The sequence below is a fragment of the Erinaceus europaeus genome, chromosome 3 (genome assembly GCF_950295315.1).
Source record: "Erinaceus europaeus chromosome 3, mEriEur2.1, whole genome shotgun sequence".
Classification (NCBI taxonomy): Eukaryota; Metazoa; Chordata; class Mammalia; order Eulipotyphla; family Erinaceidae; genus Erinaceus; species Erinaceus europaeus.
The window spans coordinates 35,212,850-35,231,769 of NC_080164.1; the positions used below are offsets into that span (position 1 = coordinate 35,212,850).

The window sequence follows — 18,920 nt, forward strand, 5'->3', positions numbered from 1 at the left end:
CAGCTGCTATTTTTTACCATTTATTTGGTAGCACAGAGAAATTGAGAGTGGGAGGGGAGACAGAAAGAGAGACACCTGCAGCCCTTCTTCACCATTTGTGAAGTTTCCCCTCTGCAAGTGGGGGGCTGATGGCTTTAACCTGGGCCCATGTTCATGGTAATATGCATGCTGAACCAAGAGTGACACTGCCTGGCCCCAAATTAATATTTTCATGAGCACAAGGGGGAAAAAAACCCTAATAATGTTCCTTCTGTCTTATAGAAATGTTCTTTACGCCTCTAAGGAGAGCTTTGCTCAGTTTCTGCAATCTGAATCAATCTGAACCTCAAAGTCAAAGGTATCACTTGAAGTTCAAGGATATACTCACGTCTAGAGACTCCAGGCAGTACCAACAGAAGGCGTGCTTGCAACTCTTGCACATCATCTGTGCACAGCCCTCGTCTCGCTCTATGTAGACCCTGCACTGGGGGCAGCGCTTGATGGGCGCGTCATCCTCCTCCAGCTTGAAGGCAGAGCTGTGGGAGAGATTCCACCAGGGTGTTCAGAGGAAGCAGTAATGCTCACCACATGGATTTAACCCTAAGTTACTCAAGACACTTATTATCAAATAGGATAAAACAAACCAGAAGAAACCCAAATCTCCCAAAGGGGATCACCAAATACTATGAATCAGTCATTTTGAGTTAAGGGAGATAAGAGAGATAGGGACACACAACTCAGTTTAGATAAAGCTAGACAAGTATAAGGGAATACAGCAAAATGCCTACCTGTGAGGCAGAATTAAAATCAATCTATGCCCTGATTCATGTACTTATCTCCTTCTAAAGGGCTATTTTTTATGCACTCTGCTACTATCAGAAAAAAAAAAAATGTTAGGAACAGTTAAGCACACACTAATCCCTTAGTAAGAGATAGCTGGCTGGTCTTTACATAACTGTTTTTCTGATGATTCTAGCCTGATTTACAGTGTTTAGCAAGCTATGTTTTCAATCTGAAGTCAAGTGCCAATTTCCTACACAACTGTATCAATAGTTCTCTAAGCGTAAGTCTCATGAAGGTGGGCATGAAAATAGTGCACCAGAATATCAATGTGTGTGTGTGTGTGTGTGTGTGTGTGTGTGTGTGCGCGCGCGTGTAGTGTAGAACCTTTTGTTGTATTACTAATGGATAATAATAATCTTGAACCTGGTGGCTGAAAAGAGAGTTAACATATAAAGCCAAACAAGTTGCTGACTAATCATGAATCTAAAGGCTGAAGTAGTGCATATGCAGAGTTGGGGAGATCTCCGTTCTGTAGATAGCTAATAGGCATATTTTAGTTATATTCCAAAGGGCCTGTGGCTATACTAGCTTTTTGTTTTTGTTGTTTCCACCTGAACCTGAAATTTGATATGCAGATGGATCTTAGTTATTGTCTGGGGAGATGATGTCATGGCGAGAAAAAGGACCAGAAAGCTGGATCAGGGAAGAGAGTAGCTCCCAAATATGGGGAAAGGTGTATAAATATTGTTGACTGTAAACCCCATCGATTTGATGTGATCTGGGGCCCATATTCAGCTTAGGAGCCTATGTGTTCTCAGAATCACTGTAGATCTGGATCACATTCTGTGGTCAACAGTAGGAACATTCCAAGCTGCCCCAATATCAGGACCCATCTTCCTCAGGTGTAGCATAAAGTATGTTGTTCAGCCTCCCTTCAGAGGATGGAACATTCTCTACCTTTGTTGATCCAAGTTGAGGGCAAGGTCCTATGGGGGCCCACAAAGGGGTCTGTTTTATTGTTCCTGATGGAGATGTGGGTAACAATGAAGAGAGGAATTTATTCGAGGTCTAGGCCCTTCATGTCTATTTGGGAATCTCAGGACTCCCCAAACAGGGCCCCAGCTGATGGGCTGGCCTGATAGTGACTAAAGAGTCATCATTAAATTATGCCAGTCTCTTGCCCTTATTCAGCTTTAGCAGTCCTTGCTTTGATAAGGATAGCTTGTGTATGAGTGAGGGAAGTATAAGAACTCTCCTTTCAGCCACCAGGTTCAAGATGCTAGCATGATGCCAACCAGACTTCCCTGGACAGACAGCCCCACCGATGTGACCCGGAGCTCTGATTCCCCAGAACCCCACCCCACTAGGGAAAGAGAGAGGCAGTCTGGGAGTATGGATCAATCTGTCAATGCCCATGTTCAGCGGGGAACCAATTATAGAAGCCAGACCTTCCACATTCTTCTGCATCCCACAATGACCTGGGATCCATACTTCCAGAGGGTTAAAGGATAGGAAAGCTATCAAGGGAGGGGATAGGATATGGAGTTCTAGTGGTGGGAATTGTGTAGCATTGTACCCCTTTTATCCTATGATTTTTGTCAGTGTTTCCTTTTTTTTTAATATTTATTTATTTATTCCCTTTTGTTGCCCTTGTTGTTTTATTGTTGCCGTTACTGTTGTTGTTATTGTTGATGTCATCGTTGTTGGATAGGACAGAGAGAAATGGAGAGAGGAGGGGAAGACAGAGAGGGGGAGAGAAAGATAGACACCTGCATTATTCCCCATGGGGGTGAGCAGCCATTTCAGAATGTAATGCATTTCCAGAGTACCCATTTTCTAAAATTGAACAAATTCTAGCATTTTGAGTGCATTCTGTCTGAAGGATCTTCTACAAGCATCACAGTAAATAGGAGAATGGATATCATCTCACTTCATCATGCATGCATTTTCTGATGCTTATTACTGAAGTTTCCATATGATGAAATTCATAGGGCTTGCCCAAATTCATGGTCCCCATGCACGAGGCATGTGCTCCAGTTAAATGCAATTCTATGGGGAGTAGGGCGGTAGCACAGTGGGTTAAGTGTGCCTGGTGCAATGCACAAGGACCAGCATAAGGATCCGGGTTCAAGTCCCTGGCTCCCCACCTGCAGGGGAGTTGCTTCACAGGCGGTGAAAGCAGGTCTGAAGGTGTCTATCTTTCTCTCTCCCTCTCTGTCTTCCCCTCCTTTTTCCATTTCTCTCTGTCCTATCCAACAACAATGACCACAATAATAACTACAACAACAAAACAATAAGGGCAACAAAAGGGGGAATAAATAAATTTTTTTTTTTAAAAAAAAGCACTTCTATGTTGTTTACCAGCAGAAAGTGGCCTTAACATGGTGGAAGTGAACTTTGGCCTCCTTTCAGAGAAGCAGTCACAGAATGACAATCCCTAGTTGTGCAAGTTGTGTAACTGGGTGTCCTTGGCAACAGAAATGAAGCTGAGTGCATTCCTCTCTGAGGTGTATTATAAAGATCAAAAGATTAGAGTATGAACTCAATAGATGGCAATAGTTTTAACACTATCACTGGAAGATAATGGAACTTCTTGAGCTCAAAGTCTCCTCCAATATATAAGCAAACTACAGAGCAACCTGGCCACACAGAATGTGATTTAGAATGAGCCAGTGTTGTCACAAGGGGCCAACAGATGACAGGTGGAAGTGCCTCTAACAGGCACAAGGTCCACTCTGCACAAATGTTAGTCATGATCTCCTTCCCCAGAATGATTTTAATTTCTTCAAAGAGCCAGAAGTCAGGAAGCATCACATACAGTTATTAAAGTCAGCTATCAGTTCTGATATTTGTGCTTTGGTGTGAAAACCAGGTGTGACCTCAAAGAAATGAAAGCAATTTTCTTGTGTGACTTGTAGGCTAATTTTGAAGGCACTGCCACAAACAAGGGAAACACTACTGACAAGGAGAGCAGGCCTTTTCCAAATGGAGATATTAAAATAAGTCAAGCCTGGTATACTGTGCCATTTTTTTTGTTCGATGTATATATGATATGGATTATGTTTTTTAAACTTTTTTTGCTATCTGAATAATTTAAATTATTAGTAAAAAACCATTCTTCCTACAAATTCATATTTATGAAGGAAAGTGGAAACTTTGACAGTTTCAGGTTCTAATGCCTCTAGGGTCAGCCATGTGATACAGATGAGTCAAGATGGGCAGGTGACAGATGGGTGTGGGGAACTGTGAGGCTGAGGTTGAGCATGGTGCAGACCTCCTATGAAATAGGTGCCTGGTGGTACAGCCACTCCATCAGATTCCCCCACCTGGGGTCGAGCTGGGAGGGGGGGGTTGGCCTCCAGGATTCTGTCTCCCTATCAGTCTCCCTTGCCCCACAAGGGCCCCACATTCTCTAAGCACAAAGGTTCACTTCCCTGTTCTCAAACAGGTTAGTCCGCTTCTCAGCTACTAGAAGCCCCCTCACCTCTTCCCTGCCTCCCGTTCTTCTGACTACATATAATTCAATTCCCCCTGCCCACGCAAAGACCTCCCCTCCCTCTCACTCTCTCTCTCCATGTGCCTGCTGATAATCTCACTTCCTCATCCCCCAAACCACTAGACCACCCGCCCAGCAGTTAACTAGAAAAAAAACTCTCAACCTTTTCTTAACCTCCTGGTGCCTTAACCGTTTTAGGTATAAACAAACTGCTTCCCCCAACACCCTTTACAAACTCTGCTCTGCTGCTCAATAAACAGACTATTTACCGCCAGAGTCTCCTGGGGTGATACTTGGTCTGGTCTCTTGCTGTGGGTCGCAAAGGTATCCCACCATACTCGCTTCTGATGCCTCAGGTCATATTCTTGCTGGCACTCTTCTCAGGTGGCCAATGGAATGGTCATGCCATAGACTCTATACCCAAGATAGGCCCCCCCACGAGAGCCCGACAGATGGGGAAGTGGGTTAAGAGACCATTTTACTTAAAGAAAAAAATACTATTCTATATGAAAATAGTTTGGATGAGCTCTTGGTTATACAGTACAACTGTTAAAAACTTCAGGATCAGGGAGACAATTGGAAGTAGTGAGGACAATGACACAGTGAAATCAGCACAAACTCCTTTGGGAGAATTGACCACTACTCAATTCCAGCTGCTAGCAAGTGAGAACATAGGTTCCATGTGGTAAGAACAGCCAGAAATTCAGAGATGTGAAATCTTTTTCATCTTTAAATTTCTAAAATTAGGACTATACATTTTTATTTAAATTGCCTATAAAATAATTTTTGGGAGTGATGGGTAAATAATAATAATTTTGGGGTGTGGTTCCTTTTAAGTTCTACAACATGATGACCCACATATTCATACACTGTAAAATGATAGTCACCCTGTGTAATACTTAAATGACACTAGAACATGAAAGTGAAGGAATACTGAGTTCTCAGGTTCCAACAGTCACCATTGTCCCAAAGTAATAAGGGGATGTTTATGCTAAAGAAAGTCATAGTAGTTTTCCTCCTTCTGTTCCAGCCAGGAGTGGACACTAACTCTTTCTCATTCTTAGTTTTCTTGGGGGCAGGGATGTGTATGAAGGGTTCTCCATGTACTGTTTCCACATGGGAAGTATGTCCTTCTCTTGTCAAGCTATAAAGCATTATGTTAAATTAAGTGATTCATTCTCCTGTTTGAGCACAACTATATGGCAAGATCAATGCAACAAATTCCAAATACACATAGACTGTGACATCAGGAGCTCAGCCTAATGGAAGAATGAGCCTCACAAATAGATAAGCCCCAGACCAATTCGATGGGGGTTACAGTCAACAATATTTATACACTTTTTCCATATTTGGGATCTACTCCCTTCCCTCATCCAGCTTTCTAGCCCTTTTTCCAGCCATGACATCATCTCCCCAGACAATAGCCTGGGTCCACCTGCATATCAGACATCAGGCTCAGGCAAAAACTAATAAAGTCATGGGCCCTAGGTATATTCCTATAGGAATATACCTAAAATAAACCTACGAGCTATTTTGAAGATGAAGACCCCAAATCTTCATCTGCAATATATCAGCCTTTAGGTTCACGATTAATCAACAATTTGTTCGACTTCATATGTTAACTCTTTTTCAGCCACCAGGTTCCAGATGCTACCATGATGTCAACCGGACTTCCCTGGACAGATGACCTGACCAATGTCTCCTGGAGCTCCGCTCCCTCAGAGCCCTGCCCTACTAGGGAAAGAGAGAGACAGGCTGGGAGTATGGGTCGACTTATCAATGGCCATGTTCAGCAGGGACAAGCAATTACAGAAGCCAGACCTTCCCCCTTCTTCTGCATCCCACAGTGACCTAAAATCCATACTTCCAGAGGGTTAAAGGATAGGAAAGCTATCAAGGGAGGGGAGGAGATACAGAGCTCTGGTGGTGGGAATTGTACCCCTCTTATCCTATGGTCTCATCAGTGTTTCCATTTTATAAACAAATTAAAAAAAAGAAAGAAAAAAAACCACAGTTTGACTGGTTTTTTGTTGTTGTTGTTTTGATTTGTTTTGTTTGTTTTTATAAAATCAATCTCTATGGGTAACAGAAAAGGATGGAGTCATAAACCATGGCTTGAGGAAGGGACAGGGGACAGAAGGATATTCCAGATACCAATGTACAAACAGGAAATAAAACCTAAGCATCCCATGTCCTGAGGATGCAAAGATGGTCTCTATGCAGTTCCAAAGGCAGTGAGTGGGGAATAAAGACTGTGGAGAGAGAAGAAAGTAATGGTGGGGGAATAGTTGGTGAGTGTTGTACCTACAAGCCAGGAAATACAACATCATCATAAATATGTGGGAGGATGTCGTATTTCCTGGCTTGTAGGTACACAGTCAACACTGTCTGGTTGAACTGCTTATCATTGTAGCTTTGAGAACATAAAGAGCTGAATGTTATCAATTTCATATGGCTCCACTCACTAAACTTCAAGGTATATAGAATAATGTGGCAGTGTCCACCCGGAGATCCAGACACAGGAAAGCAAGGACACAGGATCCACTAGATCCTAACAATTTGCTCTTTAGGAGAAACAACTTACATGGCCTCAGGCATTCAACATTCATGTCTTTCTTTCTATCTCCCTTCTTCCTCTTTCACTCCTTTTCTGTGCTTCCTTCTTCCATTTCTTTTCCTTTCCTTTCCCTTCCTTTCCTTTTTTAAAAAAATATTTATTCCTTGAAAACACCTAGAATTCCCAAAACCATCTTGAGGAAAAGAAACAGAAATGGAGGCATCACACTCCCAGACCTTAAACTATATTATAAAGCCATCATCATCAAAACAGCATGGTACTAGAACAAAAATAGGCACACAGACCAGTGGAACAGAATTGAAAGCCCAGATATAAGTCCCCACAACTATGGACATCTAATCTTTGATAAGGAGGCATAAAGGATTAAATGGAAGAAGGAGGCTCTCTTCAATAAATGGTGCTGGGAAAACTGGGTTGTAACATGCAGAAGAATGAAATTGAACCACGTTATCTCACCAGAAACAAAAATCAACTCCAAATGGATCAAAGACCTAGATGTCAGACCAGAAATAATCAAATACTTAGAGGAAAACCTTGGTAAAACAGTTTCCCACCTACACCTCAAGGACATCTTTGATGAATCAAACCCAATTGCAAGGAAGACTAAAGCAGAAACAAACCAATGGGACTACATCAAATTGAAAAGCTTCTGCACATCCAAAGAAACTATTAAACAAAGAGACCACTCACAGAATGGGAGAAGATCTTCACATGCCATATATCAGACAAGAATTTAATCACCAAAATATACAAAGTGCTCAGCAAACTTAGCACCAAAAAAGCAAATGACCCCATTCAAAAATGGGTAGAGGATATGAACAAAACATTCACCTCAGAGGAGATCCAAAAGGCTAACAAACATATGAAAAACTGCTCTAGGTCACTGATTGTCAGAGAAATGCAAATTAAGACAACACTAAGATACCACCTCACTCCTGTAAGAATGGCATACATCAAAGAGGACAGCAGCAACAAATGCTGGAGAGGTTGTGGGGACAGAGGAACCCTTTTACATTGCTGGTGGGAATGTAAATTGGTCCAGCCTCTGTGGAGAGCAGTCTGAAAACTCTCAGAAGGCTAGACATGGACCTTCCATATGATGCAGTAATTCCTCTCCTGGGGTTATACCCCAAGGACTCCATAAAACCCAACCAAAAAGAGGTGTGTACTCCTTTGTTCATAGCAGCACAATTCATAATAGCTAAAACCTGGAAGCAACCCAGGTGCCCAACAACAGATGAGTGGCTGAGAAAGCTGTGGTATATATACACAATGGAATACTATGCAGCTATCAAGAACAATGAACCCACCTTCTCTGACCCATCTTGGACAGAGCTAGAAGGAATTATGTTAAGTGAGCTAAGTCAGAAAGATAAAGATGAGTATGGGATGATCCCACTCATCAACAGAAGTTGAGTAAGAAGATCTGAAAGGGAAACTAAAAGCAGGACCTGACCAGATTGTAAGTAGGGCACGAAAGTAAAAACCCTGAGGTGAGGGGTAGACATGCAGCTTCCTGGGCCAATGCGGGGTGGGAGTGGTTGGGAGGGATGGGTCACAGTCTTTTGGTGGTGGGAATGGTGTTTATGTACACTCCTAGTAAAATGTAGTCATATAAATCACTAGTTAATTAATATGAGAGGGGGAAAATTAATTGTATGTCTCGAAGTTTTTAAAACACAGACTGAATCTTTTTAATATATAGGCTGTGTAATTGATATGCAGACTCTCTCAAAAGCCTAGACCAAGTAGATCAGAAGCAACCAATAGCACAGCTATATACATGATACTGGGTACTATACAGCAAACCCTAACAAAAGGACTTTTCAAAGTTAACCCAATTACCAAATAATGTGATGATAACATTAACTATCGATTGTCTTTTGGAATCCTAAGACAGCAGGAACCTCACATCTCCACTATAGAGCCTCTACTTACCCCAGTCCTGGAACCCTTGGATAGGGCCCACTTTCCCGTATGCCTCTCCCAATTCATATCAAATAATACTGCATCTGCCGATCACAACCTAATCAACACAATGACTGCCACCTCAACATGCTTCACTTCAGACTGTGTCCAGAGACTTCATGTGTGGAATGACAACCCTTCAGCTTCATTACTCGGGTGAGACCTTTCCTTTCATAGTATACTCTAATTCCATCCCAGGTGGTTCACTTTCTAACAAAGTCCCAAAACCTAGATATATACCAGGTTCTGTGAGAGAGAGCATATGTTCACATGTATCCATAAACTACTGCAAAATATATACCTGAAAGCAGAAGTACACTAGAGTATGCAGTGAGTAGCCCCCTAACACTTCCTCTACACTATTCCAAGTTTTGGGTCCATGATTGGTCAACAATTTGTTTGGCTTTGTATGTTAACTCTCTTTTCAGTCACCAGGTTCCAGATGTCATCAGGATGCCTGCCAGGCTTCCCTGGACTGAAGACCCCACCAATGTGTCCTAGAGCTTCGCTTCCCCAGAGACACACCCTACTAGGGAAAGAGAGAGGCAGACTGGGAGTATGGACCAACCAGTCAACGTCCATGTTCAGCTGGGAAGCAATTACAGAAGCCAGACCTTCCACCTTCTACAACCCACAATGACCCTGGGTCCATGCTCCCAGAGGGATAGAGAATGGGAAAGCTATCAGGGGAGGGGGTGGGATATGGAGATTGGGTGGTGGGAATTGTGTGGAGTTGTACCCCTCCTACCCTATGGTTTTATTAATTAATCCTTTCTTAAATAAAAGAAAAAAATATTTATTCCCTTTTGTTGCCCTTTTTTTAATTGTTGTAGTTATCACTGTTGTTGTTATTGATGCTGGCTTTGTTGGATAGGACAAAGAGAAATGGAGAGAGGAGGGGAAAACAGAGAGGGGGAGAGAAAGATAGACACCTGCAGACCTCCTTCACCACCTGTGAAGTGATTCCCCTGCAGGTGGGAAGCCGGGGGCTCGAACCGGGATTCTTATGCAGGTCCCTGCACTTTGCACCACATGCACTTAACCCGCTGCTCTACTGCCTAACTCCCCCTTCCCTTTCCTTCCCTTTCCTTCCCTCCCCTTCCCTTTCTTTTTTTATCTCTCTCCCTTTCCCTCTCTCCCTTCCTCCCTCCCTTCCCTCCTCCTTTCTCTTTCCTCTCTCTTGACTTTTTAAAAATATTTATAAACACTGCTCATCTACTTAGTGTTTCTACCCTCCTATTTGAAATTTCCTTAACACAGTGGAGATGTGAAAAACTCTAAGCCTCGCAGATTAAACTCTTCATAGTAATAAACAGCTATATGGGTTTTTTTCTGGATGGATGGATTTTGATGCTCATGTATCTTTGTATTATCAGGATCTGACACAACAGAAATTCTCAAACATAAATAGTGAACAATAATCAAACCCAGGAGTGACTGGAATGTAAGAGGAAGAGACTGATTTCAGTCCAAGTAGCTATGTCCTCCTGGGTATCAAATTTAGGGAGAAGCTTACATTCTGCCACCCTCAACCCATGCCTTCAGGGGTGACTACACACGAAGGATACCTTGTCTCCCCAGGAAGGAAGGTGATGGGCATGGTCTCTGGGCATCCTTGGCCAGGATGCCAGCTGGCTTTGCAGTTGGAGCAGAATTCCATGTCACAGGCTTTGCATTGCACCAGCTGAGGGGTCTGCGGTCCTAATTCTTGCAACTGGCACACAGCCTGGCAGGCAGATGCTGGGCACCAAGTCCGACAGGGGTCCAAGAGCACCTCTAGCACAAGGAGAGAAAACAAATGAAACTCAGCAGACACAGGGCCTCACATGGCTGGGGACAGAGGCATCACCTCCATGCACTGCTTCACACAGTTATCACTTCCTGACTGCTCATCACAAACTGGGGTCTCCTCCTCTCAAATGATGGTCTGCTTCCTATCCCACTCAAATTGGAAGACAGTAGATCTCCAAATACCTTAGTTTGGGGGGATGATCCTGCCATCAACTGGAATGCCCTTCCTACAAAACATACTCCTGCTTGCCCTAGAGGGTACCACATGCTGGGCACCATCCTGGCAGCCCATCAGAGTTTCCCTGAATGCCCTCACACACCGCTTTTGTGGTCAGGCACACAGCAGATACTTGGAAAATGTCTGCTGAAGGACATAAAGAGGGATGGATAGTCTGAAGTAGCAGAACACAAGACTTGCAGGATAAATGTTCTGAGTTAGGTTTCTGGCATTCCATGTGAGAAGGTCTCTCTCTCTCTCTCTCTCTTTCTCTCTCTCTCTCTCCTCTATCACACACTTAATGCATTTTTTTTTCTTTTCCTGATTAAAAAAATGTGGCCAGCAAGATAGTTTATCTGACTAGTGTACCTGCTTTGTTATAAACACAGTTCAAATTCCAAACTGGCTTCCCCCACACTGGAGGAAGCTTTGATGTTGCAATATCTTTCCCTCTTCCCCACTACCTTTCTATCTATCTGGGGAAAAAAAAAAGAATAGAGTGGTGAAATCTTGTCCTGTCCATGGCAATAAAGAGGAGGGAGGCCGTAAGGGAGGGTGGATGGGAGGGGAAGAGAAGAGAAAGAAAGTAGAAAGGGAAATAGCCAAATTCTCATCACATGGCTCATTGGCTTAAGACTATCTCCCTCCTGAAACTAAAATCAAAGTCACCAACTACTGTGTGAAACTAACACTTCAACACCCAGGCTTTCCATTCAAAGTGGAGCCCAAGTGACTAAGAAGCAGAAATTTAACTCAATGAAATCAGTCAGGAAGTTTATTTTAAAAGCAGGATACCCTGATGCTTCCATTCCTTCACATCCTTGTTCAAAAATGCCTTTTCTTGAAATAACCAGTCCCGAGTGGCCCTTCCTCATGTGCTTGGTTATTTGATTCATTTACCCTCTGACCAGAATGAAAAAGAATTCTCAATGAGGGGACAGTGGGAGGGAGAACCTGACAGGAAACCACAGAATGTGGACACTCTGCCAAAAAGGTCAAAGGATTATGAGCTATTTTCAAAGGCCTTCAAGTAGGTCACTGATTTCTAAGTTTTACAGTAGGGTTGCCCTTGGGAAGTAATCTGAGATAAGTAAAATTTGCTGGAAAAATTCAAAAGACAATTAATGGTACTTGCATGCTGCTAGGCCATGTGAATTACCAACAGCCCAGAGTGGGTTCAGCTGACCAGCATCACAAACAGTGAGGTTGAACATGAGCTGTAGGTGGGCCTAGGTCTCCCCCAAACAGGCTGCTATAGGACATGTGTGTGTCTACACATGTTTCCCAATTAATTGAATATGTCAGACTCAGTCCTAGGGACCTTGTATCAGACATAGCCTTGAAAACAAGCTACTGGGGTCCAAGTGCTGGACCACCCAGTTAAGCACACATAGTACTAAGCAAGGACCCACACAAAGATAGTATTAAGCAAGGACCCCCACAAGGATCAGGGTTCCAGCCCCCGCTCCCCACCTGCAGGGGGAACTCTTCACAAGTGGTGGAGTAGATATGCAGGTGTCTCTCATTTTCTCTCCCTATTTCCCCCTCCTCTCTCAATTCATCTCTGTCCTAACCAATAAAGTGAAATAAATAAATAAATAAATAAATAAATAAATAAATAAATAATATGGTTGCCAGGATTCATAGTGCTAGCACTGAGCCCCAGCAACAACCTTGGAGCCAAAAGAAAGATGGGGTGGGGGGAGAAGGGGTGGAGGAGAACTGGGAAAGAAGAGGGGGAAGGAGGGGGGAGAGAGGGGGGGAGAGGAGGGGAAGCAGGAGAGAGATACACAAGGATCCAAGTTAGAGCTCTTGGCTTCCCACCACCTGGGGGGGGAGGGGGGAGAATGTCACTTCATAAGTGGCAAAGCAGGTTTGCAGGTGTCTTTCTCTCTATTGCCCCTCCCTTCAATTTCTCTCTCTCTTATCCAATACAATGAAGAGGAGGAAAAAAAAAGGTCAGGAGAAGCAGGGCATTCCTAGTGCAGGCACCCCATGGAGCCCCAATGATAGCCCTGGGGGCAAAAAAAAAAAAGAAAGAAAATAATTTACCTAATCCAAAACTGGTAAGCTTTTTCTCTAAAGAGACAGATAATATTTTAGTCTTTTATGGCTATGGACTATGTCTTGTCCTAGCATTAAAGCAGCCATATTTGAGCTCTAAACAATTGTTCCAATAAAACTTTATTTATAACACAGCCTGGGCAGATCTGGTCTACTGGCCAAGACTGGTTGAATCCTAATCTAGAGTAACTACCTTCCTCTTTTTCTTTCTAAAGCATCTTTATGGCACATAGTGTACTGGGAATTGAACTGAGGACCCCCCTGTGCTTGAGGGTTCCATGCCACCACTGCGTGACTTTTTTTTTTTTTTTTGAGAGGCAAAATCAGAAAACAAGAGTGAAAGAGACACCACAACAAAGCTCCCTTCAATAAGTGGGAGCTAGGCTCAAATGTGAACAGAGCACACAGCAAAGTATGGTACCATCCAAGTGAGTAATTTCACAGGTTCTTCTCTTTTTCCTTTTCTTTTTTTTTATTCATTCATTCCATCCATCCATCCATCCATCCATCCATCCATCCATCCATCCATCCCTGAGTTAGTGCACAACACCATGAGACCTGGCAAAGAATTAGAAACACTTGACCAACCAGATGAAGTGACACAGCAGTTTAGGGGGAAAATATACCAATTCTTAGTTGATCTTCATTACCCTAGTGTAAGATTTTTATGATGCTTCCAACAGTTTCTTAACATGTGATACTCCTAGTAGAGTTAAGTCAACTTAGTGCCTGTCAGTAGTTGATGGTTAAATATTTATTTATACATGTATTTTTATTTTAGTGGATAGAGACCAAGAGAAATCAAGAAGGCAAAGGTGAGACAGAGAAGGAGAGAGAAAAGGTGACACCTGCATTACTGCTTTACTGCTCATGAAGCTTTCCCCTGCAGGTGGGGCTCAGGGATCTGAATCTGGGTCCTTGTGCTTAGTAACGTGAATTCAACCAGGTGTGCTACCACCCACTGGAAAATGCAAGAGTTACCACCAGATTAAACGTGTGGAGAGGCAACCTGGGACCTGAGCTGTGGAGTAAGGCAAACTGAAGAAGAAGAGAGACACACAACCTGGTCATTGGTTGTTCTCAGAAGTCTAGAAAGAAGGAAACACCAAAGGTCACTCCTAGAGAGCTTGTTCTCTTTAGGAATCAGAAGCTGTGAAGTTTACCTGGCTGTCCTCTCTCCCTGCCCTAATCTGATTCATCTATTGTGCCTTTTTTCTATACAATAATCCCGTCTCCAGTTCCAGTGTGAGCTGTGAGTCCAGTTTTTGCCCTGACTAGATTATAAAGGGTCCCTTACATATATAGCACCTAAGGAAGGCTTGCAGGTTGTATGCTGCTAGCAAGAGGCATCTCCAGTTTTGCTTTTTTTTTCTTTCCCCAGTGACACTGTGATTAGTGCCCAGTCATCTGAGCTCCTAAATGCCAATGCTGCCTGATTTAGATCCTTCTGGTTCCCACTGCTTTCCCACCCCTTCCTTTGTTCTGAGGAGCTTGTGACATGAGGAAAGAACTGCCTTGGCCGAGCCTGCCTGGTTTCCTCATATGTTCTGGATCTATGCCACCTCCCGGTCATTCTTGCACAAATGTAACCTCTCCGGTTTAATCATAAATGGTCTGATTGCATTGTCACATACAGGACCAAGGAGACATATTTAAGGTTTCCATGGAAACAACTTAATTGAATACATTTTGTGACTTTTGTTCCGGTGGTGTTGTGACATGGCACCACCTGTCCCCATGGGGGAGAGATTCCTTAGCAGAGATATACAGGGCAAATAAAAACCGTTCCAATTTACCAACTGCAAATATCCTGCTTGTGCTGGCAGAGCACATCAAACTGTGACCACAGTCCCAGGTTTTCACTCAGGCTTCTATTAATATTCTACTTCATCTTCCCCACTGCCAAATCCTACTAGCCGGTCCACAGTACTGGAAGCGATCAATAAGAAAATCCCTAGTTGACAACATCAGAGGGTCTTTCTTTGCAGAATGTCTATCTGCCTAAACACCTTTGACTATCAATTCATCACATATGGAGCTAATAGTTATATCTGATACACAATGCATCCTGTGCTGCATTGTGATTTATCTAGTATTTTATACTGACACAAGTGCATACACTATATTTTGAAACAAGGCAAGCAGTGCATTTGTCTGAATATTAAACAAAACCAATCTTATCTCCCATCTGTTAAACATACATAAATAGTAGATTAATGAAGCAGATCTCTAATAACCTTTATTATGTAAATGCTCATGGAGTTCTATAAAAGTTGCTTTTCTTTTTTTTAAGTATGGTTTTCCTTGGAGAAGTATACACACCCAGTGATCTGTGTGCTGGGGCTGGCTCTCACTGCACTGGCTACAACCAGGTTGGCTATAGGGTGTATTGTGGGAGTTCTTGGCTCTGGTCAGGACAGATTATAATCAATAAGCCTGGCCAGTGATTCGTTCTCTTTGAGCTTTCCTTTCCTGTCCTTTAAGCAAACAACCAAACAGCAGATTTGACCTCAATACGCATTTGGATCAGGTTGTCAGAGGCAAAAGAACCCAGAAAACCATGGGCCTGCCTCAGGTTTGGTAGTGGACTTAGGAGAGTGTGCAGAGATGATAGGGTTAGTGGTCAAATGGGTGCACAGGTTTGATACAGTGCTTGATATCTCCCTAAAAAAATCCCCACTTTAGATCTTGGGAGCTAGCCAGTTGGACAGAAAGAAAAGAGTCCTGGGGCTGGCATGGTAGCTCACCTGATGGAACAGACATGTTAACCATGTGCAAGAAGAACCCAGGTTCAAGCCCCACTTTCCATTTGCAGGGGGGAAGCATCACAAGTGGTGAAGGAGTGCTACAGGTATCTCTCTTCCTCTCTATTTTCCCCTCCCTTCTAACTTTCTCTCTGCCCTATCAAATAAAAGAAGGGGGGGTGGGAGGAAATAACTGGGAGTGGCTGATTCATCAGGCAGGCACTGAGGCTCAACATTAATCCTGGTGGAATTAAAAAAAAAAACAACTAAATAAAATAACATTTAAAAAAGTAAGCAAGCAAGAGAAAAAGTTCCACAGTATTCATATGTACTTCCTACTTAACAATGACCATGGCTGGAGGAATGAGGACATTTAAATTAAGAGCCCAGCTGCTAAAACAAATGAGACATTCTAATGCTGAAGACAGATAGTACTTCCAACTTAAAATAGCCAGAGTTGTTTGTTTATGGTTAAAAATGTAAAACAAAACAAACAAACAAAAAACAGAGTATATATTTTCTTCCAGTGCAGTTTCCTTGACTATATTTTAAAGAGATGAAGCAAATCAAAACTCTCTAATTATAACCTTAAACTTGGTCAATATATTGACTATAATTGAAAGCTCTATTTTACAGGAACAAAAATTTCACTGAGGCAGATCATTGGTTATATTAGGCCTCAGTCCATCTTTTTTGTTCCTGTTTTTTAACATAAGATTAGCAAAATGTTTTAGACTGATAGGGCTGAGAGAATTCCTTTTAACCTAAGTCAAGTTGGCTTCACTTTTATACAAAAGTGAAAAAAAAAATCTCCTTTACTAAGCCAAAATACTGAAGAAATAACAGCAGTTAAATTATTAGGTAGAAACATTTACCCAGCTGCATTTTTTAAATTCAATGTCAAAGAAAGTTCATTTTCCTGTAACCCAAATAGCTGCCAGTTTCTTTTAAAATTCTCTTTGGAGAATGTTTTCAGAAGAATCTAAATGTCTTAGAAATCCTAGTTAATCAATTTTATAGCCTCGCACACTGACTTTTGTATCACATGGCATTATATTTAAGCTATAAACTTCTCCCAAACAAATTAATATATGCCACTTAAATAAATAAGCTCTTGAAAACAAACTTCATTATCACTGAAAATCCTGTTGATATTTAATTAGCAACACACACACTTTCTTTAAGAAAGCCTCAGGAAGAAGTATAGTTATATTTAGCATTTTTTAAAACAAAAACAAAGTAAAGACCAATGCAAAAACCTTCTCCTAGTTTAGCAAAATTAATAGTCTCTTATTACTTCCCTCTGATCTACTCTATATTTCATCCCATCTTGACAGTCTTTTCCTGCAAACACATGACCCAAGATTATATCTCAGTATCAGTGACCAACACAGAAAGTAGCTGGGAACAAGTTTAAATTTATTTAAATTGTACTGGGGGGGAGGGTTGGTTAATGGTTTACAGTCTAGTCTTTAACACACAGGCACAACTTCTCATCTCCTCTTGATTGGTGTCTAGAAGACACAACAGGATATCAATGTCCCTTTATCCCACCCCTTCCCCTTCATCCCCAGAGTTCTTTGTTCTGGTGCTATATGTCACACCCAGTCTAAGTTTCAACTTAAGTTTCCCCTTATTTATCTGTGTTCTTAAGTTCCACTTACAAGCGAGATCATTAGGCATTGGTCTTTCTCTTTCTGGCTTGTTGCACTCAACATGATGCCTTCAAGTTCTAGCCATGATATTGCAAAGGAGATGACCTCATTATTTTTAACAGTTTCATAGTACTCTATTATGTATATGTCTGGCAATTTCCTTAGCTATTTATTGACTATTGGGCATCTAGGTTGTTTCCAAGTTTGGGCTATTACAAACCGTGTTGCTATGAACATTAGTGTGCACAGATTTTTTACAGATAGGTGGTTTTATTTTCTCTGGCTAAGTCTCTAGGAGAAAGACTGCTAGGTCATAAGGTAGGTCCATTTCTAGAGTTCTGATGAATTTCTACAGGGACTTGACTGATTTACATTCCCACCATCATAGTACAAGAGTCCCTGCCTTCCTGCAGCCTCTCTCAACAGTTAGTATTTCTTTTAAAATGTATGTCATTCTCATGGGTGTAAAGTGGTATCTCATTGTATTTAATTGCATTTCCCTGCTCATCAATGACTTAGAGCATTGATTCATGTCTGTTGGCTCTTATATGAGAGACAGTTCTGCCTAAGTTTTCATCTAAGTATTTGATGGTTTCTAGCCTAATGTTTATATCGTTGAAGTTAACTTTCATATATGATGAAATATTATGGTGGAATTTCATTCTTCTGTGCATTTCAATTCAATTTTCCCAGCACCATTTGCTAAAAAGGCTCTCATTTTTCCATTTTATGTTTTGGGCTCCACTGGCAAAAATTAGTTGATTGTAGGTATTAGAGGGTTAAACCAGGAACAGCTGCTGGCTATGATAACATCACCCCAGAACTCATTCTTAACCTGGGTCCCACGGCAAAGAAGTGGCTCGCTTCATTCCTGTCTCACATCTTGGAATCTGAGTCTATGCCCAAAGTTTGGCATCGTGCGAAGATTATAGCGGTTTTGAAACCAAAGAAAGACCCAACACTGGCCGCCAGCTATAGACCAATTTCTCTCCTCTCCGTGTGTTACAAACTCCTTGAGAGGCTGCTTCTGTCACGTATGTCTCATCTTACAGAGAAATTCCTATCACCCACCCAAGCTGGTTTCCGCCCAGGAAGATCTACCTGCGAACAAGCCCTGGCCCTCTCAACTTACATTGAAAATGGATTCCAGAAGAATTTAAAGACGGGCGCTGTCTTTGTTGATCTCACAGCAGCCTATGACACGGTCTGGCACTGTGGCCTCCTAGTCAAGATCTCAAGATGCCTGCCTCTATGGGTGGCCAACACTATATCGTTTCTTCTCCAAAACAGAAGATTCCGGGTGCATCTGGGTGACAAGTCTAGCAGATGGAGACTTGTCTCAAGTGGTATCCCCCAGGGCTCTGTTCTGGCTCCTACGCTATTTAATATTTACATCAATGACCTCCCAGAAACTTCTTCAAGGAAGTTCATCTACGCAGATGACATCTGCTGTGCAACTCAGGCATCCAAGTTCGACATCCTTGAGGAAACACTAACGAAAGACATGTCTCTGATATCTGATTACTGTAAAAAATGGCGACTAATCCCTAGCACTGCAAAAACCGTATCATCTGTTTTCCATCTACACCATGCGTCAGCCTCGCGTGAGCTTAATGTGCAGCTTGGCGATACGGGAATCCGGCAT

The 18,920-nt window shown here is 42.3% G+C and overlaps 1 protein-coding gene across 2 annotated transcripts in view; it reads right to left on the reverse strand.

Moving 5' to 3' along the window:
* RNF144A (ring finger protein 144A) overlaps positions 1-18,920 on the reverse strand; it is a 171,029-nt gene that overhangs the window by 35,469 nt on the left and 116,640 nt on the right. For both annotated transcript variants that reach the window (XM_016187760.2, XM_060187028.1), the window contains exons 6-7: positions 10,373-10,580; positions 368-515 (exon numbers count right to left, since the gene is read on the reverse strand). In XM_016187760.2, coding sequence (XP_016043246.1) covers positions 368-515; positions 10,373-10,580 — 356 coding nt within the window. The remainder of the gene's footprint in view (positions 1-367; positions 516-10,372; positions 10,581-18,920) is intronic.